Source organism: Anticarsia gemmatalis, chromosome 26 (genome assembly GCF_050436995.1).
Source record: "Anticarsia gemmatalis isolate Benzon Research Colony breed Stoneville strain chromosome 26, ilAntGemm2 primary, whole genome shotgun sequence".
Taxonomy (NCBI): Eukaryota; Metazoa; Arthropoda; class Insecta; order Lepidoptera; family Erebidae; genus Anticarsia; species Anticarsia gemmatalis.
Window position 1 is genome coordinate 8,232,926 of NC_134770.1, and position 27,426 is coordinate 8,260,351.

Here is a 27,426-nt window from a genome sequence, read left to right on the forward strand (position 1 = left end):
ACTACTGGTAACGACTGTCAAAGATCTTTAATAATGGCAGCCGGGACCCACAATTGAACACATCCACATCCATAAACAAATTTCGTCGATGGCAAAGTGGTTTTCGAGTCGATAGTAGTAGGAAATCGATTATACTAATAATAATCGATTTCCAGATACAGATAGGTAGATACTTTTAAATTATTTTTTAATTCAAATAACTATGTCACTACGAAAGCGTATTTGTGCGAAAAACCTTTAAATAGGTAATTTAAAATATTTAACGTTAATTAATTTCACGGCTCATTATTACCAAAAATATTCCAGAAATACGGTTTGGAATGTGCAACTGGTCAGTTAATTAAAAATTGTGTTTAAATATTAATTAATTAAGGTAACATTATCGAAATATTTGCATGGTGAAATATTTTATTTTAAATTCCCTTTGGAAACCTAAAATATCAATGGTATGTTTACTATTTCTTTAGGTAAAAAAATCTTTTACGACTGAAACATTGTTTAAATGACAACAAATATTATTATGTCAACCTATAAAACAAAATTACTTAACAAAATTCCAAGTATTTTGGTTATTCACAACACCATCTAACAGGAAGAAGTTAAAAACCATTATTAAGTAAAGTTTTAAATTAATAGAAAACATTTCCTTCAAAACTGTAATTGTTTTTGCATAAATTGTTAACTAAACGAATTATTATTTAGTCCTTGTTTTCGACAAGAAAAACCTAAATCATAAAAAAGCCGAATTGACAACCTCCTCCATTTTTGAAGTCGATTAAAAAATCATCCCTCCTTTGCAAAAAAAAACTAACACTACCATTGAAAACCTCCTTCTTTTTCGAAGTCGGTTCAAAACTCATCACTCATCATTCAAAATCCGTGATCTACCTTAACATCTAGAATACTCACTGTAAGTATGAAAGTCGGTGATCTGCACTGTGTTACAGTCCTCCCCGACCTGCAGGTACGTGATCTCGCAGCGGTACACCCCTTCATCTTCAGGCTTCACGTCATTGATCACCAGTTCCGCGTATGTCTTGTTCTTTGAGTACGATATTGTTACTCTGTGGACAAGAGAGAAGGTGAGATTAGAATCAAAGATAGATAACATAATATGTGGATAGATAAGGCAAGTCAAACAAAATCTATACTAATATTATAAAGCTGAAGAGTTTGTTTGTTTGTTTTTTTTGAACGTGCTAATCTCAGGAACTACTGGTCCGATTTGAAAAATTATTGCAGTGTTAGATAGCCCATTTATTGGGGAAGGCTAAGGTTAAGGGTTAAAAGTAATTGTAATTTTACCTATAATAATTTATAGAACATGGAAAAACGTGTAAAAGAGGTTTCATTTATAGGTATCCGAGTCAGGAAATGATACAAAGCAATGATATAATTAAAATATGGCTCAGTTGATCCTACAATTAGAGTACATCTATGATTGTATATGATTTTCAATCAAATATGTATCTGACTCCGACTGGCTAAATGCTTAAATTTTTTTTTTTGTTAATTTGTACTTGCGCCTGTGTATAACGAAGACATACTTTGGAGCGCATCTGTCGAATAAGTATTTAGTATGTGCAGTTTTTGAACACTACTGTTACGAAAATTTGTTTCAATTTAATTCTGCAGTTGCTTTAAGATAAATTATACAAAAAAAGGACCAAAACAACGGAAGTATATAAAACAAAACAGTTTTTTCCCTAACTATCACAAACTAATACCGATGGTACCTCGTAGCCCTATCAATCTAAAACAAAGACAGTTCCTTAATTAACTGTTACCTCATTACAATGTTGCTGTCTCACTCTCTAACCATTAGGGAAGGATTTTGTACGAAAAAACGAAAAAAAAGTCCCTCCAATGAAGTTTCGAGATTCGGCCATGAATTGGCACTTCGGTAAATTTCGGTATAGTTCGGTTAATTTCGGGAATAGTGTTTAATTGTGTTAAGGACGTTGTTACAATGTTGTGTTTAGGACTAATTTTATAGATTTAATTATCCTTTTTTCCATTGTAAAAGGGAATAAAGGGATTTCTTTAACGGTAATGTTATTTTGTGTAATTTACTATCTTGCTTAGCACCTATAAACTTGTACCTTTTGTTTGTTTAGTTACCAGTTATGGGTTAAGGCCAATGAATATTTGGTATTTGACAAAATATTCTCAGGTGATAAAACCTAAAGAATAAAGTATGGTATCTGTTCTCATTATAATACTGAATGGATGGAACTTCGTAGCTTTAAATTGAGGGTTATTTTATAGATTAAAGACTTAATCAATATAAATAACTAATTAATTCAAAAACGTCGCACTAATCTTAAATAGTTTTCTGTGCAAAAACATTATATTTTCTCAGCATTTCCGTCATATTCTTTAACCTAAAAACACCCTTTTCAATAAGTGGACACAAAACATACTTTATTTACCCGAGAAAAACTAAGGCCTTTATCCCTACATAAACTTATATGAAACATTAATCAAATCCCTGTAAACTGAAATAGCGTTATTATGCAAAATGATTTAGTTCCCAACTTAGACCTAACTCAGGGCCTAATTTTATTGTAGAACCTTTTGATCGCGAGCCAAGGCTTAGGTTTTGCCACTTTGTGTTATGTGATAAATGTAATATAGGGTAGTGGAACAAAAATGGGAGAATTGTTATTGTAGATTTATAATTTTGTTTGGGCTTTTGCGGTCATATTTTGATTTGCTTTATAATGTTATCTTTTAAAGAGATATTCTCTATAGATAAAAGGTATTGTATCGCCATTGTATTTTACATACAAACAACTAGATTTCTTAACAGCCTTGGTGGATGATAAACTTTTGCGTGTGGGGATCGAACAAAAATAAATGTAAGATTAAGATATAAAAAACAATTATATTAAAATATCTATACTAATATTATAAAGCTGAAGGGTTTGTTTGTTTGTTTGTTTGTTTGTTTGTTTGAACGCGCTAATCTCAGGTTAGATAGCCCATTTATCGAGGAAGGCTATAGGCTATATATCATCACGCTACGACCAATAGGAGCAGAGTACCAGTAAAAAATGTTACAAAAACGAGGAAAATTATTATGACCCATTCTCTCTTATGTCACGCAAGCGAAGTTGTGCGGGTCAGCTAGTATAATAATATGCTCTTTGTAGATGAACTTCCAAACTAGTATGCATAAATTACGATAAAACGGTAGCTTAAATCTTGAAAATAGCAAACAAACTAAGTTTCTTAAAATTATAAGCGCAGAACACTAACTCTTGCCAAACAGGGAGTTATTTCAAAAATATATTTTTTTACTTAAACTAGAAACCAAACCCAACAATCCACAGTCACTATCTACTCCTTTGCATAATTACCATAATTAAATTATTCAGCATTTTGCATTCATTATAATTTGACTATCGTTTAAACTCAGAGGTTATAAACTTGAGCGAGTGAAACATAAACGTCTAGAGTAATTCCTTCAGCCAGTTTTATGTAAGTTATTGCTAAGCTTCATAAAATTATATTATTGAGATGAATGTGTATTTTACTGGTATTTATCTTTATTTCTTAGACATTTTTATTAAATCACCTGCCTTTAAACTACTAACTAATTTGTAGGCAATTTTCACATGTGAGGTTTTATGCTAAAATTACTTGTATTAAGATTTGAATACGATAAATAGTTAGTTAAATATCATCTGAGTCGGTTTAGTAGTTTCAGTGTAAATGTGCTACAGATGGACAAAAAATCTTTGAGATTTTTAATATTTCTTATTTTAATGTTGGTGGTAAAATATGTTTGTATGTAAATACAAACTTTGGAGAGTTAAAAGAATCGTTTCCAAAGCCAAATCCAAAGAATAAAAATCATTGCTATGATAAGATCTAATATTTACTAACAATCATCTTTAAACAAGGACACAAATATCCTATGTACAAGTCAATACTGATGGATTACACAAATAGAAATAATTATTAAGTTTTGTAACATATAAAAAACGAAAATACAACACAGTAGAAATGTAGCCACCAACTTAAACTTATTATACTTATTCTAGAGTCAAATCTAGCCTATATAAAGTTAAAAAAATACCTAAAACATATCTAAATAAATAAAACCACGTCGGTTCTTCTCTTCACACGAAGAGTTGATACCCCTATGTAAATACGCGTATGATTAACATAATCATTTAATCATGTCTGCAACAGCGCTCAGTTATAATACATACCATTTATTTGCATAAAGTGTATACATAGGTATATACATGCTTGTACATTGTACAGTCAGATGCAAAAGTCGCTTTACAACTTTATATGCGTACATAAAATCACGCTTTCTTCCGAAAGGGGTAATTAGAGACCAAAGAACGCCGATAGGTACAATCCTTACAAACTTCCTTTGCTTCATTCTTATGACATCTAAAAATGTGCCTTTACAACAGACATATCATCACGCCGCGCCGTCGGTGTATGAAAATACAACCGCGTTTTGACAATGTTAGTCCCATGCAATAGGGGGCAGCCATTACCGGGCACGATATCTAATTCCGTCGTACTATCGAGAATAATCCATACTAATATTATAAATGCGAAAGTAACTCTGTCTGTCTGTCTGTCTGTCTGTCTGCTACTCAATGACGCCTAAACTACTGACCCAATTTGGATGAAATTTGGTATGGAGATATTTTGATACCTGAGAAAGGACATAGGGTACTTTTTACCCGGGAAAATGGCGCATTTCCATGGGAAAACTCAGGTGGCGGACGAAGTCGCGGGTAAAAGCTAGTCTGATATAAATAAAAAAAACTACCAATACATCTTTTTCCGACTAGGGAACGAACCCGGGGCTGAGTAGTTAGCAGTCGGATACAGAACCGACCGCGCCACAGAGGCAGTCTGAAAAATCATGTAGTTTTTTAGTTGGAATTAAACATGTCGATCGATGTCATAAGTTTTTTGTTTATAATATTTATTCTTGAGAATATAGAATTTCTAAATATTTAACATGTTCAGTGTCTTTTGGAGCTGACTGTACATGTGTGCAAAGAATCAAGAAATTACAGGCGGCACGCATGCATAATTTATCTTTTGAGAGGATATGTTAGAAGTGTAGCGACTGTTGCTAAGCGTCTTAGTCTTAGATTGCTATTTTAGATTAAAACGTCAAAATGGCCAACCATTGGCTGGTAAAGGTAATATAATCATTGGGTATCGAAAAGCGATCTTACAACCATCTTCTGTCTTCTGTTAACGATTGTCAAATATCGTCGAAATTGACAGCCGGGACCCACAATTTTACGTGCCTTTAGAAACACGGAGGGACTCGATATGTGTGAGATGGTCATCCATTCACAGAATAACCTCGGCAACCTCAGAGATCGAGCCGCGCGGGTGATGTTGTATAAAAGTAACAAAAATTAAAAAACACAATAGTTGGACGAATCGCCTCACATAAAAACAATGTTTTCAAATTGGAAAGTGTCGTACAATTTTTTAAATAATTTATGTTCCTCAAATTATTTAGGTAGTGTTATTAGTATATTCTCAAAACCTATGAACAAAGTAGCAAGTGAAAACTGTCATAAATATTAAATTTTACGTATACAGTTAAATCTTGAGATAAATTCGTTGAGGACGCCTTGCCAAGTGCACTCTCAAATATAAGTCGAAGGTGCCAAGATGTTTACTCAAATGTTTTGTACAGATGCTGAGTTTAAGTGATAAATTAAATAGTTATGAGTATTGGTAAATGCTTCGCTTTAGTCAGTTGTGTGTTTAATGTTAAATACATAATTATTTTTCTTATCGTATGGTTAGTGGTCAACCTAGTGTCAAAGTTGTTCAAGCCGCCCGACAGGCCTTTGAAATAGCGTAACGACTGTTATCATTATAGACAACAACCGGGACCGACTTTTTGCGTGCCTTCCGAAGCACGGAGACAACCAGCTCAAATACCGCTATGCGGTCACCCATCTATAGAATGACTGCGCCAACGGTTGCTTCACCCACAGATCGTTGTCAGACCGGTGAGCGCAACTGGCTATGGGCGCCTCTAATAATATAATACATAATAATACATATATAATATCACGCCTGCTATTATTCAATCCGGCTGAAACTGCTGTAAGTAGACAGAGATGTATGAAATACCCTCGCGTTTTGCCATTTACAATATTAGTCCCATCATCCCATGTAATAGGGGGCGAACTTATTACTATTTTACCTGGCACGTTACCAAACTCTGGGCTACTACTGAGAATGAATCTACCATAAATGAGAAAAGACCAATAGAACTTTACCCGAACCGGGAATCGAACCCTAGACCTCAAGATCAGTAGTCAATTGGGTTGCACTACCGACCTCGATAAAAGTAGCGTGTATATGTTTGTATGTAAAACTACGAGTAGAATAATATTCAACAAAAACCACCCCACAATTATTTCGGTATTTCCAAATATTATTCCCGTTTTCAGTAATTCAATTTTTCTTATCAATTTTAACGTAGCTTTACCAAAAAACCTAGCATTAACAAATCGTGAAAAAAAGCAATAAAACATTCTAAATCAGCCGTTAGTTTTCAACAAATCTACACCGCCATAGATAACGGCTCCAATATCTTAATTTAAAACCATAAATAACGGAAATAAATCGTGTTTTACTTTTTACCTGTTGTTTTGTAAGGGTTGTTACACAATGGCGACCGGCATTGTCGCTTTGGCAGTTTTTCGAACCACAAAGTCGGTCGGATTAGTAAGAATTCTTTGGCATAATTCGGCTTGTGCCGATCGGTTCCCAAGATCATCACATTTATAAACAATAAGGCTAAGGTGTCAATTTGGTTGTGGTCCAACCGAGTGATTATGTGTGGCAGTCCCCCAGTTTGTGCCCAGTATATTCGCAATAGGCACGCCTCCTATTACATATTATTAGGTCGGGGATAAAGTCTTTTCGCATTATAGTATATATGAACTTGTAATAAAATCTTTTCTCTACACAAAAAGCTTGATATATTGATACCTCACGAGCTCACTGAAAGAAGCCTGATGAATCGTGTACTCATTTGTGATTCTTGAAGCCAAAGAGATTTTATTACAATACATACTATAATGCGAAAATACTTTTTCCCCGACCTAATATTACATGAGCTAAAATATATGTTATGATTTTACTCCAATCTATGCCAATATATGCCGGCCGGCTTGTGTACAACAGTCCTAACCGTCTGGCTGTTCATTTGTCCCCGCCAGCGCCACGGCTGAACGTTTTTAATTGTGCAATGTCTTGCTAACGGCTGCATTGTTGTAGGTTTGTGCTATTAATTCTGAAACTAGGTGAAGGTGTGGGAATAAATGAAAGAGGAATTTTTCTCTTACTATTGATACTTGAGACTGTGACCGACCCGTATTCGATCAATGTAGAATACTGAAGACCTGATTCCTCTCCAATTTTAGGTAAAAACTCTTGTCCAGCAGTGTGGCAGGAATTGATGAACATAATAAATATTGACTGCGACTTTATGGATACTTTTTCAACCTTTAGAATACTAAGCGATTCCTTGACTACGTTTTGTCTTTGTTTCAGTTTATATACTTTGCGCTATTACAAACATTATTGGTGAAGCCATTCGTAGAACATTTTCTACTTTTGATACTATTGCATCGACATCTTATCGATTTTTACACTGTCACGGCAGTCTGTGTTTTATACTGTCACGGCAAAATTATATATATGGCTATAGTTAAAGATCCAGTGATCCAAACATGGAATACATAATTATATTCTTACAAAAATGAACCCCTAAGAGTTTGAATTAAGGGTTGAAATTTCAGTACGCGAGTGAGGCCATGCAAGACAACTAGTAAAAAACAAGTATGTCATGACAGTAACACACGAGGTATATTTGCCGTTTTAATTACTAACATACCTTTTAAGCAGTATTTTCTAGTCTATTTCGTTCCACTCTTTGAATAAAGCTGTACGAACTAAAAGGCATCCGTACTTTTTATTCTTTAATGAGTTTGTGCCAGTTTTAATTTGTGAAGTTTAAGAGATAATTATTATTTACTGTGCTTTTCTTTTGAGGTTTTTGTTCAGCTAGTTTTATGTTTACCGACTTTTGAGATAAAAGTTAAAACTAATCCATAATATTATTACGAATGCAAAAGTTTATCTTTTTGTTTGTTATACATTTACGGCTTACTAAGCGAAGTAAATTTGATGAGCATTAGAATAAAAATACTTGAAGACGTAGTATCTTAAATAGGCTCTTATTTTTAACCAAAAAGAAAATACTTGGCCAATGTCTTGACTATAAATATAGTATATTATTATAAATGCTGTTATGTATTTACAACTAATCCGCTGTGAAAACTTCGATTAAATTTGAAGACACGGAATAAATAAACCTTATTGATTTTTTTTTCAATAAGGTATGGGTAAGGAAAAATAGTTCAATAAGGTTAAACTCATATTAACCCCTAAAAGGGGTTAAAATGAGTTTTAAACCGGGTTTAAAACTCGCATGCGAGAGGAAAACGAGAATCAACTAGTTTACACTATTAGTATACTTAATAATACAAATACCCAAACACAATTCATAATCTAACCATTTAATAACAAATGAAAGTAACAAATCAGTATAAGCCATAACTGCATACCGCAGATAGCAACTAAATTCAAATTCTCCGATAAATTATTGAGTGTACGAGCGCAGGTGCAGAATGTCCATTAGTTTAGCATTGTTAGTTTGAACAATACCAAGTTTGTATTTGTACTACTGTGTTTGTAACTTTATAGTGATTTTTGTGGTACTAAATGTTTTAAGTTTTGTGATGAAAGGGGAGCCGACTATTGATGACGATATTTTGGGGTTGAATCTCGGATGGAACTAAACTTTTTAGTTTTACTTAAGGCCTCAGAAGAATGTGTAATTATTTTTCTACATTATCTAATTATGTACCTTGAGGTCCAATTTTTGGAAAAACGCAGCTTATATTTGCGACTTAACTCATAAAAGTGTAGCAGATTGCTTGTTTCAAAAAAATTGGCTGACAGAATTGTGCATTTATGTTGTTTTTTTATTTATGACTAAACAAACACTTTTTAAATATTAGTATAGAGTATTCGGGAACTACATTGTTATAAGCTGGCCGAAACGTCAGGTAAACTGACAAACAATCTTTACCCATAATAACCCTAATGTAACCCTCATTTAAAATGATAATCTCTTTAAATGTCAAACACTATTAAAGCCTTAAATATTCTAGAAATTTTCTTCAAAAACTAGTTTCAATAAAGAATATCTGGAAACTTGGAAGGCATTAGACAGGCATTTTTATGAAGCTTTTAGTGCAATGAACTTTAACTTTATTGTTAGTGGACGGGGAAGGCTATTTTCACTAGCCAAGAGTTTTACTACTGAATTCTATATTAGCCTTTTAAAGTTTAGCCTGTATTTATAAAAGGAGTGGATTAAGTCATTATCTGATGATATGAATATGGCTACAAAGTAATTATTAGGAGCGAACATACATACATACATAAAATCACGAATTTTTCCCATAGGGGTAGGCAGAGATCAGAGATATTATTATTTTTTCTACAAAAAGTTATTTTATGTCAATATTTGTGGCGCAACGGTTAAAATTATTAGTATTATGATATTAGGACGCAGGTTCGAATCCCGTTCAGAAATTGCGTTTAGTTTCTGCTTAATCATCTTAATAACGTAAGATATTGTCTAATATAGGTATGTTATAATTAAAAATATTTTATTATTTTTGATCAAAAAGTAAGACAAACAAAGTGGAGCACAAAAGCTAGTTTTAATTAGCGTAGTCCTATCTAATATCAGTTTCACAATGCCTATTCATTAATGTTATATTATCATAAATTGTGAATGCATTTACATGTTATGACGGCACATTCATTATTATAATATCGTATTTCATGGCGTTTTGTTTGTTTTAGAATAGTATTACGTATTTTAATGTCGATACATGAAAAGAGAACGTTATGTAGTTAATTAAATCTCTTATAGAAACTCGACTAAATATTATGACGATAGTGTCACGTACCTCAGTTGACAACTAGTGTACGTCAAATTAATAGTCATTATGCAGTACGTTGCTTTTTCGTTTTATATGATTGCGTTCTTCTTCTTATCGTGTGGTTAGTAGTCTATCCTAGTGTCAAAGTTGTTTAAGCTGCCCGAAAGGCCTTTGACATGGCTTAACGACTATTATCTTCGTAGACAACAACCGGGACCGACTTTTTACGTGCCCTCCGAAGCACGGAGACGCCCAGCTCAAATACCACTATGTGGTCAACCATCTATAGAATTTGCGCCAACAGTTGCTTTACCCACAGATCGTTGTGTAGGACACATTTGCCAAGATCATTTAATTTTACAAACTTAGCACTAATACAACTAAAACGCACTACCACAATTTATCTAATCTTAGAATCAAATAGAACAAGTAAAACAAAAGAAATTTTTAAATTCACCAATCTGAAACACAAACACTTTACACCCCAAAATGCATTACACCCCAGAAACAACCCCTAAAATATCACCCTGTATTTCATCGTAACAAGCTCATCCTGTACATAAGAAGACTAGCGTGCGGTTGTGTAACAAACGGTGACGTCATCATGAATGATGTGCGGTCAAGCGCGAGCGCCGCACACCTGCGCCGGATTACTTGGTACGCTAGTTTTTGGATGTTGGATTAGTTGCACTTGAAATCTTCAAGCATAATTTTATTAAGAAAGGTTTTTTTATTATGACAACTCATGTGCTGAAAATATTCTCATTGTGCTGTAAAAATTGTAATGAGGGTGTAGAAAGTCAAATAATAGTGATGCGACGAGAACATAAGCAATTAGTTTTTGTTTTCTATTTCAACATTTTTCAACTATTTCTAAAGTCGATAATATCAGGCTAAATACAGCAAGTCAAAACACATAATCTGTCAACTTTTTAACAACAAAAAATACCTTTCACCACAATGAAACATCATGAAGAATAATGTTATACTAACTTAATTACTTTAGATACACCAAAAGCAACAAAAAACAATACAAATAAACCACTTACAACATAGAAACAAGAGGAAGCAAGAGCAAGTTTGTGTGTAATTCGAAATTACACGTCTGCAACAATTCTTGAAGCTTTCTTTAAAATGTCAGTCTATTAGGAAGGATTCTCAACTTTGTAATGTCTTGAAGGGTAGTTAGGGGGTTGGGGATGATTGTGAAATGTACGTAACTGCTGTAGTTATTGCTGAGGTGGAAAAAGTTTGAGCGTTATTGTTGTATCGTTGTTGAAATAAAGGTTGAATTTGGGGTTGTCTTTGAAGGTTGGGGTTGAAAATGGGTTTGTTTTTGGTAAGTAATGTGAGGCAAATTATGGACAATACATGGTTTTGAATCTTAGAACAATTACGCAGAATATTTAAATCTACTAATGCTGTTAACGTGTGCCATTTCACGTTTGAGCAAAGGCTTTTCAAAGACTTTTATCCCCTTCAATATTTTGTTATAATTGATCTTATACTATATTTCATTAGCAGTGACTATTAAACTATTAATTATTTGACCTAATGAACATTATAAACAGGGTCATCATTATTATGATTGGCCTGTATTGATCATTGCAAATAATTAAGGTGGCGTTAGGTGGAATAATAATAGAGTGAAATAGTAGAATTCTATATATATACATATATAATAGGTGACTGACATAGTGATCTATCAACGCACAGCCCAAACCACTGGACAAGATTGGGTTGAAATTTGGCATGCAGATAGATGTTATGATGTAGGCATGCACTTAGAAAGGATTTTGCTAAATTCTACCCTTAAGAGGACAAAATAAAGGGTGAAAGTTAGTACAAATCTTCTAGATTTTCGACTGCTTGAACTGAAATTGACTTAGACAAAATACTTTATACGACGGAAAACCTAGACTAGAACGAAGTCGCGGGCAGAAGCTAGTTATTTATAAAAGTATAAAATATTATATGGCAGTAAAATAAGAAGGCAAGTTATTCGCCTGATTGCACACACGATTCACCTTTTGTTCACTGACACTGCACAATGCAGATTCATAAATATGGAGTATGTATTCTCTTTACTTTCTTAGTTACTGAATGGAGAATTCACATAAGAAACAATATGTATTTTGCTGGAAGATTGGGGTCAAGTAGAATGCAATATTTTCATAAATTGTATTTAATTGATTTAAAGATACATTGCAATTATTCACTGATTCACTTGGGTTCTCTTGATGATCCCTTATTTCCATTTATGTTTTACAAAAATAAGTAGGCTTTTTTAGTAAGAATGGTATGCTTGACGGTGAGCCTTCAACTGTTTCCTTGCAAGATTTTATCAAAATCAGATTAGCGCTTAAGAAAGACAAACAGAAAAACTATGATATGATACTCAGGTTTAACCATGAAAATCCTTGGCAAACATTTTTATTCATAGTTTTTCATGCATTTTACTACACTTGGTCATCCCACAGCGTACCATTTGAACACTGTAAATATTAAAACAACTCCCATATTCTTTGTAAAAAATTCACACCATTAATAAAAACTATTCGACCACACCTGGGATTTTGTTTTTTTTCTAAAAATACTGTATTTTAATGGAAAACCGCAGCGAAGCTTAACGCATGAACGTATTGTGTGCCTTTTATTGTCAATAGTAAAAATATAACGGCTAGTTATTTCTTTGGTTTACGAGTAAAATGCGTGGTTTGTTTTTTATAACGGTAGTTACGCCATTGTTCTATGTACTGTTATTGCTTTGAAGGATTATGTGTTGGAAGAAAATGTATAGTTTATGATTTAAAGCTCGATTTTTTGTTGTACTTGTTAACGCAACGGATTTCGAGAGGATCGAAATAAAACTCTTGAAATCATAGATTTGATTTTACATTGCTGCAACTGGAAATATTTCGATACAAATTGGAACAAGCAATCAGTGCTTTACCTAGAACTCGGAACACTACACTACCGTTATAACTACCGAGATAGAAAACAGAAGCAAATACATTTTTCTATTTGAAATCTAAGCTACAGTTAACAACATCTGAAAATAACTTGAAATATTCACTGATCCTTTGAATTTTCAGTAAAAGCTATCTATAATCGTCGCAGTCGAAATTATATTGTCACCGCCATTCACTGTTGACAACAAGTCATGAACATGTCAATTGAAGTCATTTGAACAGATTAATTACAATATACTATCTAAATGCATAACTAATTAATAATAATATCTCATGCGTAGCGTTATAGCAATTATGTAATATAATTAAATTATTACCTCTTTACTTGTTATGTAGTGAACAATGTGTTTGATTCTACATGATTGCTTGTGCATAGAACTGTTCATTGCTATGATCTATAATATATTGCTATTATGAATTGAGGATGTGATGGAATATATTAGTTACAATCGAACATGAAAAACTGTAGAGAATTATGAATGTGCTTTTATATAAAACTACGGCACCTGTTTGTCTGAAATTACGGATATTTTTTAAGGATTGTTATTAATCTCAAATAAAAAGATATGTTATTAAAGCATGGCACATGACAAAAAATCGAGTAATAGAAGAAGGCACAAGGCACATGAAATAAAATATATAAAAACCTCAACAAGAACTTATGTTATTAAAGGTATGGCTTCATCTATCTCCAAAACTATCAATCATTGATCCTTTACAGATATTAATAATATGATTTTCTTATAAAAAACTCGCCAGTGATTTGCTCAACATGGGAAATGAACCCAAAACTTCGTGGCTAACAGTCATCAATTTTACTAAAAGTGACATTGATGTTTATGTTCCAAGATGATTTTATTACACTATTTATTAAAGGACGATCATAAAAGTGCATCCATTTGCTCTCAAATTACGATATTATTTTCCACCCTTATAATACGAATGCGGGGATAATCTCCGAACATGTTGGTTCTTTTATAGTCAATAGTAAAAATGTTATGAGCAGTAATAATGCCTTCAAAACTAACTTTATACTATTGCACTTTATGGCGTCTCGTTAGTTATAATAAAAAGTCGGACGAACTGTTGATAAGGTTTTTAAGATCTAATTGTAAGGGGTTGACTTTAGGGCAAAAATGTTGTGATGTGGTTGAACGTTTTTGGATTAATTTGGTCACATTCTTTTGGCTCGGTTTCCAAAAATATGACTTAATTTATTTATAATTTTTTTTTTTGGGATCTAAAACGAAATAGCTGCTTTGTTCGGACAACATTGATTTAACGTACGTTCGAAATTACGAACCAAATATAAAAGTTAGTCTTGTAGAAAAAAACCTTGTTCTTATTCTAAGTACTCTCTTTTGCACTTTCGGGTAACGACGGCTCTGAATTAAGCACGTTAAAAAATTTGCAAGCATATTCATCATAGAAACAGACCTGAAACAATGCCTACAGGCTATACGCTTATATTATATGATCTGTGGTTTATGTCATTGTATTGTACTCGCTCAAATATTCCGTCGACATAAACGCTGTGTCGTAAACCGGTTAACCGGATAACCTCCTTTAAGGAGAAGACAATATTCTGTGTTTTGTTTATTTTATTTTTTATTATATCTACTATGAAAGATTTGTGAGTGACAAAGGAAAACACAAAAATAAATTTATAATCTTACGGTGCAAAAAGTCCTGAAATAACTATTTATAAATTCGAATGAGTACCAACTAATCATAAAATGTAGCGAAATGGTGGGTTGTATTACTGAAACACATGTGTCCTGGATTTATTTCTACTAGAATATCCATCCACATTATATCAATAAAATATAATTTTACCATGACAATAGGCAGAGACAAAAAAAACACATTTGCTACAATCCTTACAAATGGCAAGATTCATTAATGGTAATTTAGAAAAAAGAAATAATACAAAATGGATATTTCTAGAGGAAAATGCATGACTGCAATACTTTTTTCTCTACTAACATCCAGATCAGCAATTCAGAGCAAACCTCTCGATGAATACTTATAACAGAATAACCATCTCCTAAGAAAATTGTCATTCCCAACACACCCCTTAAACAACACCATCGTCATACACCATAAAGGCCCCATCATCCCTTATGGAAATATAAAATCAAGTAGTTCTATGGGGCCAAGGGCGATATACTTTACGACACCATAACGTACTAAAGACATTGACAACACCCACAGAGAAAAACCAACCTTATTCTTTGAGCAGCAAAATCGAAATTAAATTGTCAGAAAAGACTTAAATAATATTTTTTTGTCAAAGGAATTTTGACTGTATGATGTTTAGTTTAGGGTTGAAACTGGGGTGAAGGGTTGTAATTTATTGGGTAGTTAGCTAAGTAAAATGGAATGCAGTTAAATAAGTGGGGCAGGTATCGGATGGTCTAGTTTCTATAATTATATGAACAGAAGTCTTTTATTTCAAGTTTTGAGTTCTGGTAATTGGAAGTAATTTCTAGATTTCAAATAGAGATATCGCTTTTCTATGTATTAAGGTGTAAAAAATAGTTTTGCTTTGTTTTGCTTGTAAGAATTTGTAGCTGGTTATAACCTACGAGCCACGTTTTCTAACTAAGTTAATCCTATCTAGGCTCTATTTCTCTATTTCGAGAAACCTTATACTCGGTTAAAATGTGATGAAATACAAATCGTATTTTAATTTTTTACTTTAAAAGTCCAAAAAGACAAGGGAAGAGACGAGTTCAAGACGACTCTTGAATAGTTAAGAGTAAATAAAGTATTAACAAGCGACAACGAACCAAACGAAAAAAAAAGTATAATTATAATATAGATAACAAAAAAAAAAAAATAACCCATTACTGTCCCACTGCTGGGCAAGGGTCTCCTCCCGTAATGAGGGAGGGTTTAGGCCTTGAGTCCACCACGCTGGCCAAGTGCGGGTTGGGGACTTTGCATGCCCTCAATAAATGTATTACACAAATTTTTGGCATGCAAGGTTTCCTCACGATGTTTTCCTTCACCGTTGGAGCATGTGATAATTATTTCTAATACACACATAACTTCGAAAAGTCATTGGTGTGTTGCCTCGGGTTCGAACCTGCGATCACTTACGTGGGAGGTGTCAACTTATACCACTCTGCTATCACTGCTATAGATAACAAACACATTGTTTTTTAAAATCATATTAAAAAAACATCTAAATTAATAAAAGATCAAATTTCGATTAAGTACTATACACATACATCTTGTACACATATACAGTATGTTTCAAAGAAACATTTTAAAGCAAATCTAACAAAATTTAGGTTTCATGTCGTAACCTCACTTGAGATGACTCGCAGTACAAGAGTGGAATACTAAATAATATCTGCATTGACCTCCGATGTATCTTGTGCAAATATTTTTCATAGCCAACGATATGTTCAAGATAGAGTTGAAAAGATATCATTTTAAGTCTAATTTTATTTAACTTGTAGGAAAATATGCGTGGCCACCTGTATGACAAAATGTATGGATATGAATAAAGCAAGGTACATTAAAGAATTGTATCAAGTGGCGTTCTTTAGTCTCTGCCTACCCCCACGATTTTATGTATGTATGATGTAGGAAAATTTCAAAAGATTTGTGTATACTCAAAAATAGTGTATGTCATCTTAAATTTAGAAATTTATAGCTCTCGTTTTTATGGCTTTTTTATAAGTCATCATCATGTTTCATTCGTAGTTATTTAACAATTCCACTGTAAGGTATAGGTTTTCTCTTAATTAAACAAACCCATTTCCTATTGGTTTCCTTCAAAGTATTTTCAAAAAATCTTATACCATACTTAATATAATATCAATTATTAACTCCAGGTTTCTGAGGTCCATTTAACGGTAGTTTATCTATTCAATAGCATTAAAACTCATATAAAAAACGCTATTGAACAGATAAACTACCGCTAAATCTACTCAGAAATCGGGGGTAAAACTTATACTTCTCCAAACAGGAAAATTGGTTACAAAAACCTACAGAGACACCAATAACCCCATATTCCTCCCGAGACGTGCGATGTGACACCAATGGGTTCTAAAACAAAATACCTTCCCAAGTCATTGACCCGAAGAATACCCGAACTAATGGGGTACAACAGTGTCACGTTAAAATTTACGTCTACCTGTCCACTTTCACCTGAATAGGGTACGTTTTATTTATGGGAGTAGTAAAAGAAGCAATAAAAGTTCTAGTGCAAGTATTTTCGCGTTGATCTTGATATAAAGTTGTGTATCAAGTTTTTTATGTGTGATAGTGGAAGTTGCGTCGTGAAATTGATTATCGTTGTGATGAAGATCTGCTGTGAGAGTTATTTAAGGCTCTGTGTGTAAGAAGTGTAAATTAGGTTATGTTGAATTTGGTAATATTTTTGAATCTGGGGCGAAAGTGGGGTTGTGGTCAGGAAATTGATTATTTTTATGCCTTTCAAGAAACAAACAGATTGATTCATGACATATTTGCTGTTAATGTTTGCGGTTTAAGATAGAATAAAAGTTTAAAGATAGAATATGTTAATCTGTGGACCTTACATTGTTACAGCACCAGTAAATGTACCAAAATATAAACTGAAACTAAAGGACTGAAATTACATAACATGTGAAAGTAACTCCCTGTTCCATAACACATAACATCGCTATTGCACACACACAGTACACACCAGTGTACAAAACTGTGTTATCATTCACTAGCTGACCCGCGCAACTTCGCTTGCGTCACATAAGAGAATGAGTCAAAAATTTCCCCGTTTTTGTGACATTTTTTACTGGTATTCTGCTCCTATCGGTTGTGGCGTGATGATATATAGCCTATAGCCTTCCTCGATAAATGGGCTATCTAACAGTGAAAGAATTTTTCAAATCGGACCAGTAGTTCCTGATATTAGCGCGTTCAAACAAACAAACAAACAAACAAACAAACAAACAAACTCTTCAGCTTTATAATATTAGTATGGATTAGTATAGATAAAAAAATCACAAACATCAAATTGTAACTCTCATTCATCAAATCTCAAAAATCATCAAAGTCCAAAAGCCTCAGTACTCCACAATTCCACTACATCCAAAACCACACAAAGAAATTTCCTAAAACACAATTTAAAATTCCCTCTCTCGTTTTCATTACAATTCGGTCCGGATTCTGGGAATACTCGTCGAATCATAAAATTACGCGTTACTCCTAGTTTTATTACCTAAGCGGTTTTTGAGCTCACCGGTTGGTAAACGATCTGTGAGTTAAGCATACCTTGGCGCGGTCATTTCATAGATGGGTGACCGCAGTGTTATTTGAACTGGGCGTTTCCGTGCTTTACAGGGTTCGTAAAAAGTCGGTCCGGTTGTTATCAATTAAGATAACAGTCGTTATACCATGCCAAAGGCCTCCGGGCGACTTGAACAACTTTGACACTGGGTTGACCACTAACCATACGATAAGAAAAGAGAATTCCATGAAATCCAAAACCACACAAAGAAATTTCCTAAAACATAATTTAAAATTCCCTCTCTCGTTTTCATTACAATTCGGTCCGGATTCTGGGAATACTCGTCGAATCATAAACTTGCGCATTACTCCTAGTTTTATTAGCAATAAACTTGACATTCTTTGCCAAGCTATTTGCTGACCAGCGTGCAAATTGAAAAAAGCTCTTTGAAAGTCTTTTATAGGTTTTCATTGTGGTTTTGGTAGTATTTGATAGTCTTAAAAGAATTGAAAAGTGCTCTTCGAAAGACTTTTATAGATTTTCATAGTGGTTTTAGGGTCGACATTTTTGATATTTGAAAATAATTATTTCATTTTTGACCGTTTTATTAGGCAAAAAGAAACTAATATTGGTTGTACGAGAACGCCCTTAAATATTCATTTTATTCGATTGTTTAGGATTTGTTGTTCAGTGGAAATAAAAATACATGTACAACTATCTAACTATCACGGTTCATGAGGTAAAGTCTGGTGACAGACAGACAGACAGACAGACAGACAGACAAACGGACGGACAGACGGACGGATGAACGGATAGCGAAGACTTATATATAACTAGACATTTCTAAATTATTCTGATTATTAAGATTTTCATCAAGTACTACATATTTGATTATTAACAAACTCTAATTTACTTCGTTTCATATTACTTTACTGAAATCAATTTACTTTAATAACATTGCAAGCTTTGTAGATACAGTGATTCATGAATTTCAGTCTGAAAGCTATTTCATTCGATACATCAATTTTGAATTTAAATCTAAAAACTGATAACAAATCAGGTTTTATCACTTGAACTTTAGAAAATTATATACTTATAAAGTCTGATATACATTAGATTACTTACATGATATGTCATGTAGCAAACTAGCGAACGTTGCAACATACTCAAAAATGTTCTTGACATGTAAAAGTCTAGCTTCTACCCAGAATCTGAGTTAAAAAGTATGCAAAACGACTAGGATATCCCTATTAAAAACAGCATCTAGCATACAAATAATATTAATTTTAGTAATGGTATAATTGATTTTTTTAAATAATTGAAAGCAATGTTTAGTTATTTGGTTAGTTTAGTAGAAGCACGCTTGGTTTGAAAGCAAATAACCGTGTGTGAGTTGTCCAATGATATTTATTTATTTAATGATACAGAAATACGAGTTCATGGTTGCTCATTATTATTATATGTATAGATTTATTACATTACACCCTATTGATTATTATTTTTCCCCTTGAAACGAAACAGATGCTTAAAGATTGAACCAGCATCAGATCATTTTATTCAAAGGAAATTTACAAGAATTCTAATTATACAAGTAAGTAAAATATCATGACTTTACTAGTCACTTATTTACTTTAACAACTATTCACTATTTGACTTTCGAAATCAGTTATAAATGTACTCAAATCTGTATTCAGCCTTATAATAAATACTGAAATTCCGCGAATATTTAATTTATTTGAAACATCTTTATTATCAGATTTCTCTGAAATGTATATTTCTATTCTAGACTCGTTTCCAGTTAACTTGTATCTATTACGGGGTTTCTTAGTAGCTTCTTTGAAAACGATATCATCTCGGTTATACTGATGTAAGATAAATAATTTCCCTTTAAGTGGACATTGCAAGTTCTTGGGCGACAGCTGTAATTTTAATGTTCACTCTAAATCTGCAATTGGACTTTAGTGACCTGGCTGATATTTAAAGTGATTTAGTTTAAAATTCCGAACTGGATAATGCACAATTCTTGCAATTAAAATGAGTCTCGTACTTTGAATAACTTGAGATTCTATTTACTCCGACTGAAGACGCAAAGTATCACCAGACCCTAGAAATAACTGTAGAAAAATTTCCTTCCAATATTCTATTTTAATATTCAAGAGAAATCAATTGCATTAAAATAAATTGAATTTCCGTCAATGACGATGATGACGACACATTAACACCAAACCGACCAAAATAATAAAAAAACAAATAAAATAATAACTAAATGAAACAGTATGTAGATGATAAGTTTTTTTAATAGTGTTGTAGAGACTCAGCCATTTAAATATCACCGTTGCTTTTAAAGTGAAAATTGTTCAATCTCACAAAAGTGCTACAAAGGTTTCTCGTTGGTATCATTTCATATTCAAATTGCAGGTATTATGTTCTGCAGGACATTATCTAAATTGTCCCCCTCTCGAGAATACTGATTTATGACGTCATCGCCTTTCCGGACGCTTGGACACTATATTATATTTTGCTTGTGAGATTGGAGATAGAATTTATGTTGTATCTTGAAGTATGTGATGCTTTTGAGGTGTAGTGGTGAGGGGACACTCGATTTCTCATAGCCTTTTGATAAACTAAACCTAGTATAGATATACTAGTATTATAAACCTGAAGAGTTTGTTTGTTTGTTGAACGCGCTAATCAGGAACTACTGGTCCGATTTGAAAAATTCTTTCAGTGTTAGATAGTTTATTTATCGAGGAAGGCTATAGGCTATATATCATCACGCTACAACCAATAGGAGCAGAGTAGCAATAAAAAATGTTACAAAAACGGGGAAAATTTTGACCCATTCTCTCTTATGTGACGCAAGCGAAGTTGCGCGGGTCATCTAGTGTAAAATATAAATAAATTGTTTATTTAGTTTTGTTAGTAGCACAGATTGTATCAAATATAACTGAGACAGGTTTTTGTCTTATTTTGAACTAATTGCTCCAGTTTTTTTCAAGTGATATACATTTAGCATCATGGTAGTATTAGTATTGTAATAAGAATAGATTTCTAGTTGTTGGGATAATGCTTAACTTTAATGTAGATATTATAATACTATTTCATTGTAGCCTCGGAGCTGCTTTATACAAATAATGTAACTATAAGTTTTATTTGGTTGCCTTTGGTAAAAAAAAAATATTTATCATTTTATAAGAATAATAATAGACATGAGGTTTATTTATGATCAGTGACCTTAAAAAGTCCCAATTTCTTTCGTTTGTAAAAACATGTCCAAAGCTTGACAGAAAGCTGAAAAACCAACAAACAAATGGAGCAAATCTAGACAGACGTAGAAAAAGCGTAGAACACACAAAACTAGATATTTCGAACGGCGACACAAAAAAGTCAGACAAGGGATTATCTCAACTAGAACTAACTAATAATATTGATGCAAATGTTAGTCTGTCTGTCTTTAGTCATCATTCATCTTAGTAAAACGATTTTATTTTGTCTTTTCTATATTTCGCCTTAAGGCACCCTGTTGTGTAAAATTAAGCGAATCTCTCGATCGGTTATTCACTTGAATGAGAACATTATGATTATAATCATCTGATATTATGTGCGTTTCAAATAGAAATAGATTTTTTTATAGTGATTCTTTAGATTAAGTATCTCTTAACCCCAGTCAATTTCTTCATTAAATTCTAGAATAAATATGATTTTTCTGTCATCCACCTATTGATTGCTTGCAGTTACCCTTTACCAAACTCCGTTTTCGTCCGTCCGTACAAGTTAGGTAGAATGTTTGTATTGACCTAACCTACCTAATATAAGTGAATTAGAAAATACCAATACTACTTTGCCCGAGCCGGGAATCGAACTCTACTCATGATCAGTCGGCTAACTACATACTACTACATCTAAACTGTAGCTTCAATTACTGTATTACCATGTGAAAGAGATCGTAGGATTCTCGAGATAATCTTAGCTAATACGAGTAAAACTTCCCCAATAAAAAGAATTACGTTAAATTGTTATTTTGTTGCTGCATTCATGCTGATAATATCTTTCTTTTGCTCGCCTCGGACATTTGTTCTGATTATGTAAAGTGGATACTTTGAGCTGAATTTTAAAAGACGTTTACGGGAACGAAGACAATTTAAGTTAAATTTGGAAAAATGGATGGGTTCTTTTACATTCTAATGTGGATGCTGGTGCAGTTACCTGACTGTAATGACTAGTAAAATTAGCATTTGTGCAATGGTTGTAGAATTTGAAACTGTTGGTTCTTAGTTATAGGTTGTTATTCGAATCTTATTCTTATTTTTGTATTCCAGGATGTCCGTTTTCACCTTTCAAATTGAAATAATTGAGTCAAAAGCGTCCGATGTTTTACAAAAAATTAACACCAATTTGGTTACGAACCACTGGAAAGAAGGACTGATTAAGCCTTAGCAACAAGAATCCTCAACAAAATAACTAGCTCACGATACCCACTTGACCAAAAAAACCTCCTTAAGATAATCTAACATCCCAAAACTCCGCACAATGAACGCAAAAACTCACTAATGACTACGTTTTCCAACAAAATTCTGTGTAAGTCAAAAAATATCGTGAGAGAGCTACACTAATATGACAAAACCGCAGCGGCGTCGACACGGTGGCGCAATTTTTAAGGATTTACCATCGGAGCACTTATCACGCGCGGGCTGTCGAGATTAGCCGCGAGTGGGGACCTTAAATATGCGAGTTTTTAAGCGGATTTCCCATTTAGAGAAGTGAGGTTTCAATGGGAATAAAGAGAGGGAATTGTATTGTTTTTGTTGTGGGCCAAGTGCGGTGCCTTGTGGCACACCAATTTTGTTCGCAATTGTTTCTGATTTTAGTGTCAGTTTTTGTAAATTCGTTTGTCGTTTTAAGATTCGCGTTTTGCTTTAATGAATAGTTTTTGTATTAATGTCGTTTCAACTTAAAACATATTATTTTGGGTAAGACAAGAACTTATTAAGTTAATACACGCACTGGAATGCCTTTGACATAATGAAATATCAAAATAAGTAGCACAAAACATACACAGTTCAATACTTTCAAGTCTGATTCTTAAAACACCATATAAAATAATATTTCCCAAGAAATCTTTCAACAAAATAGAACTATCTTCTTCATTGTGTACAAGAGCTAGAAAATTTTAGTTTGCAAGTAACACATCGTAACAAATTCTCGCCGAGGGAAATAGAGCAGAATGCAAAGTCTTGGTTTTATAAAACGCCACTATTACTGTGATTCACTTAGACATAAGCTTGGAGGAATAAATAAATTTAACTCTTGTGGGAAGCATTGGAAATAAAGATTTCTATTTCTGTGTTTTTTTTATTTTACTTAGATATTTATTTATTGAATTTATATCAAAGCTTTTAAAACCGTGGTAGCCTAATGACCTTTCTTAAAATTTCATTTTGAAACCTATTATAATTAAAAAAACAGAAAGTTTGGGTATAGCTAGAAAGTTAACTTGATTAGCTCTGTGTAAGCTACAACGTCGAAAAGTCGAGAATATCTAGGCTTATTAATTATTCTCATAATTATCTATACTATGTCTATAGTCTTGGTTCAGTTTATTTTTACTGAGATTTACCCTCTGATACTAAGGTTATAACATACTAGCTGACTCGCGCAACTCCGCTTGCGTCACTTAAGATAATCATAATTTTCCCCGATTATGTAACATTTTTCACTGTTACTCTGCTCCTATTGGTCGTAGCGTGATGATATATAGCCTATAGCCTTCCTCGATAAATGGGCTATCTAACACTGAAAGAATTTTTCAAATCGGACCAGTAGTTCCCGAGATTAGCGCGATCAAAACAAACAAACAAACAATCAAACAAACAAACAAACTCTTCAGCTTTATAATATTAGTATAGATTAATAGTCTTAATCAAACTAGAACCAATGATCTATATTTTCACTATTTTGAAGAACAACAGCTCGAAGCGTTTTGGATACAAAGCTGATTATCTAAAACAAACAAAAATCTTTCCTCATATCAAAATTCTGGCATGCATAAAGCAGATTCAATCTTATCATATTTGCAACAGGAAAAACCTCTCTCTAACCCCACAGCTTGTGAAATCGCTTAAACTTCTTCGTCGCTGTTCCTAAGGCTCTACAATATAAATAAGAGGCTTTATCCAAGGATTATCTCCTTAAGAATTGCGTGCCTGTTTGAACAGGTTTAAGCAAATATGACAATGGGAGAGACTTGGCAAGAAAACTTGGTTAAGTTTTTTTTCTTTGAGACTTTTTTTTTCTTGTTTACTTTCGGTTTGAAAAAGAATTTGTTATGTGATGTGTGTTTTAATCTTTTGTTTGGATTTGAGATTTTTCTTTCTTTTTCTTGAAATGGCCTCTAGTCTTCTAGCTTATGATTATTGTGCCGAGGTTGTTATAGTTGACAATTCATAATCCGTTAATTTTTTTGTATCTTTATCGGCACATTGTACATAGTCTACATTATTTCATATACGCAAACTTAGCACAGACAAACAGTCCAAAACATATGTATTTCTTATTTAATATTTGCTATGCCTGCTATATGATAGTTACACAGCTTATTACACATGTGGTAACGTGATGTTAGACTGCCTTTATTTTTATTTTTGTAAATATTTATTCAATATGTTTCTCAAAAAATATGGTTCCTTACGTAGCACACAAGACCAAATACAACTTAAAGTTTCGGAGATAATCACATTTATACAAACAAAACCTCTTATGCTTAATATTTGGCCTCTAGTTCACGATCTCCAACAAAAAATAAAAAAGATCAAATTGTCTCATATTCATCATCACCCTACAATTTCCGAGTACGGTAAGAACCCGTGTATAATTCTCAAAGATACCTAACACCGGCTATCACATAAGAAGGTTATAATTTATGCAGGCGCGACACTGTCGCTTTGTACCCCCGGGGGGTGAAAATGTGAATTATTACACCTACGCCGCGATGTGGTAGGACTGGGATGTGGTATTGTATTTATGTATTGTAGGCGTTTGGAAATTATATTTGAAGAGTTTTATTGATATGAAACAATTCTGTTATATGTATAATCTTGAATTAGCAAAATCTGCCTATCAGGTCTCATATTTTGGCGCTAGTTTTTCAGCTTGTGATAAGTTAAATCACAGACTACTTGTGAGTGTAAATCTATGTTACAACAAATACTCGTAAATACCAAATAAGTAGTTACAATGCAAAATCGTGGCCTGTACTTTTGAGATAACCAACAAACAAACTCTTCAGCTTTATAATATTAGTATAGATGTGTGTAATCGTTTCTTGGATAGGGTGATACGTCATCTATACTAATATAATAAAGCTGAAGAGTTTGTTTGTTTGATTGTTTGTTTGTTTGTTTGTTTGTTTGTTTAAACGCGCTAATCTCAGGAACTACTGGTCCGATTTGAAAAATTCTTTCAGTATTAGATAGCCCATTTATCGAGGAAGGCTATAGGCTATATAACATCATGCTACGGTCATTAGGAGCGCAGAAGCAACGAAAAATGTTACAAATACGGGTAAAATGTTGACCCATTCTCTTAAGTGACGCAAGCGAAGTTGCGCGGGTCAGCTAGTTATATTATAAATAGCTCACCCGCGCAACTTCGCTTGTGTCACATAAGAGAGAATGGGTCATAATTTTCCCGTTTTTGTAACGTTTTTCGGTGTTACTCCGCTCCTAATGATCGTAGCGTAATGTTATATAGCCTAGGTATAGCCTCCCTCAATAAATAGGCTATCCAACAGTAAAAAATATATTTCGCAAAACTAGTTCCTGAAATTAGCACATTCAACCAAACAAACTCTTCAATTCCGATGTATGAAATGAACTATAGAAATTTGGCTTACGGTAATAGATAGTTCGACTCCTATTAAGGTTAGCAAATAAATTGTAATGTAATTCAATAATATCAATTTTATTACGTAGAAAAATTGCAACAAGCTATTATCTTTTACTGTTGACTTGTATTTCATGAGCATAAAGATAGTTGAAAACCTGGGCTCAAACATAAGCTACTTTGTTTAAAAAAAATAAAATCCAGATCTAGCCCATGTCTTTCTGCTTTAAAAAAATAATACCTATAACGTTTATACCACTTCAGTTTGTAACTTAAACAAAATACATATCACTAACTTTTATTAGTTTTCACTCATAGGTCAACAAACACAACGCCCTTACTCCGTAAAACTCACAATGGTCGATAGGATAACCTGGCTATAATTCATCCCCTCGATATTAGGGTGGATTTACATACCACATTTCATTCGGCCTACCCATCGGCCGGTTGATTTATGCCGACTCTCCCCTGTTCTTGAGGTGTTTGGGACAATTTGAGGGTGGCAGCGGAAAAACGGTGTTACAAGCACTTTTGTAAAGAAAATTCAGATTTTTTTGTAGATATGAAATAACAGAATTTGATTTTAGGTACTTATTGGTAGACATGGAAAAAGTTCATTTATTTCGAATTTAATTCAAAGAATGTTGAATTAATATAATCTAGACTAGTGCACGTTATTTTCTAGCGTTGGAAAAATACTTTTAATTCTCTAAATATACCAAAACAGCTTTTTTAAATGCTGCGTGCTTGTTTCATTCCTTTTAAAATAGGCTGTGGAAACTACTTAAACATGTCTTTATACAAAAAGAACAAGGCAATGTTTCTAGATTATCTACTTATTATCAGATATGGCATAGTCTTTTCACATATAATACCTTTAAAAGCTTAAATTTTGGTATTAGATATTGTTAAAACAGCTACCTCTTATAACTTACACCACAGACGTTACGATTCCCAACATTTGCGTCTTGTGGACCCGCGAATAAATTTTATTTTTTCGCCGTGCGACGTCCACCCGGTTCGATTCCAGCGAGATTTATGTCATATTAGATGGATTTGTAATTGGATAATACGTTAGCGGGGATACCTGGCCGTTATCGAATGGAAAACTTTTGTAATGGCCCAAAATTTGGGACACATTTCTGTAAAAAAAGCAGACGAAGGAAAACTGAAAAAGAACCTTATATTTTTTGTTCTCGCTAAAATTATGTTTAGTTTTACAGAAATAAATGGTCATTCTATTTCCTTAGAGTTTTTCACGTCACTTTATTAGATTTTGTTTATGCTTAAATCTTGTTAACTTTTTGAT

The 27,426-nt window shown here is 33.1% G+C and overlaps 1 protein-coding gene across 9 annotated transcripts in view; it reads right to left on the reverse strand.

Annotated features, from left to right (window-relative positions):
- The window catches only part of nrm (neuromusculin), a 486,168-nt gene that overhangs the window by 147,180 nt on the left and 311,562 nt on the right, over nucleotides 1-27,426 (reverse strand). For all 9 annotated transcript variants that reach the window (XM_076131475.1, XM_076131476.1, XM_076131472.1 and 6 more), the window contains exon 4: nucleotides 910-1,064. In XM_076131475.1, the coding sequence (XP_075987590.1) occupies nucleotides 910-1,064 (155 nt within the window). The remainder of the gene's footprint in view (nucleotides 1-909; nucleotides 1,065-27,426) is intronic.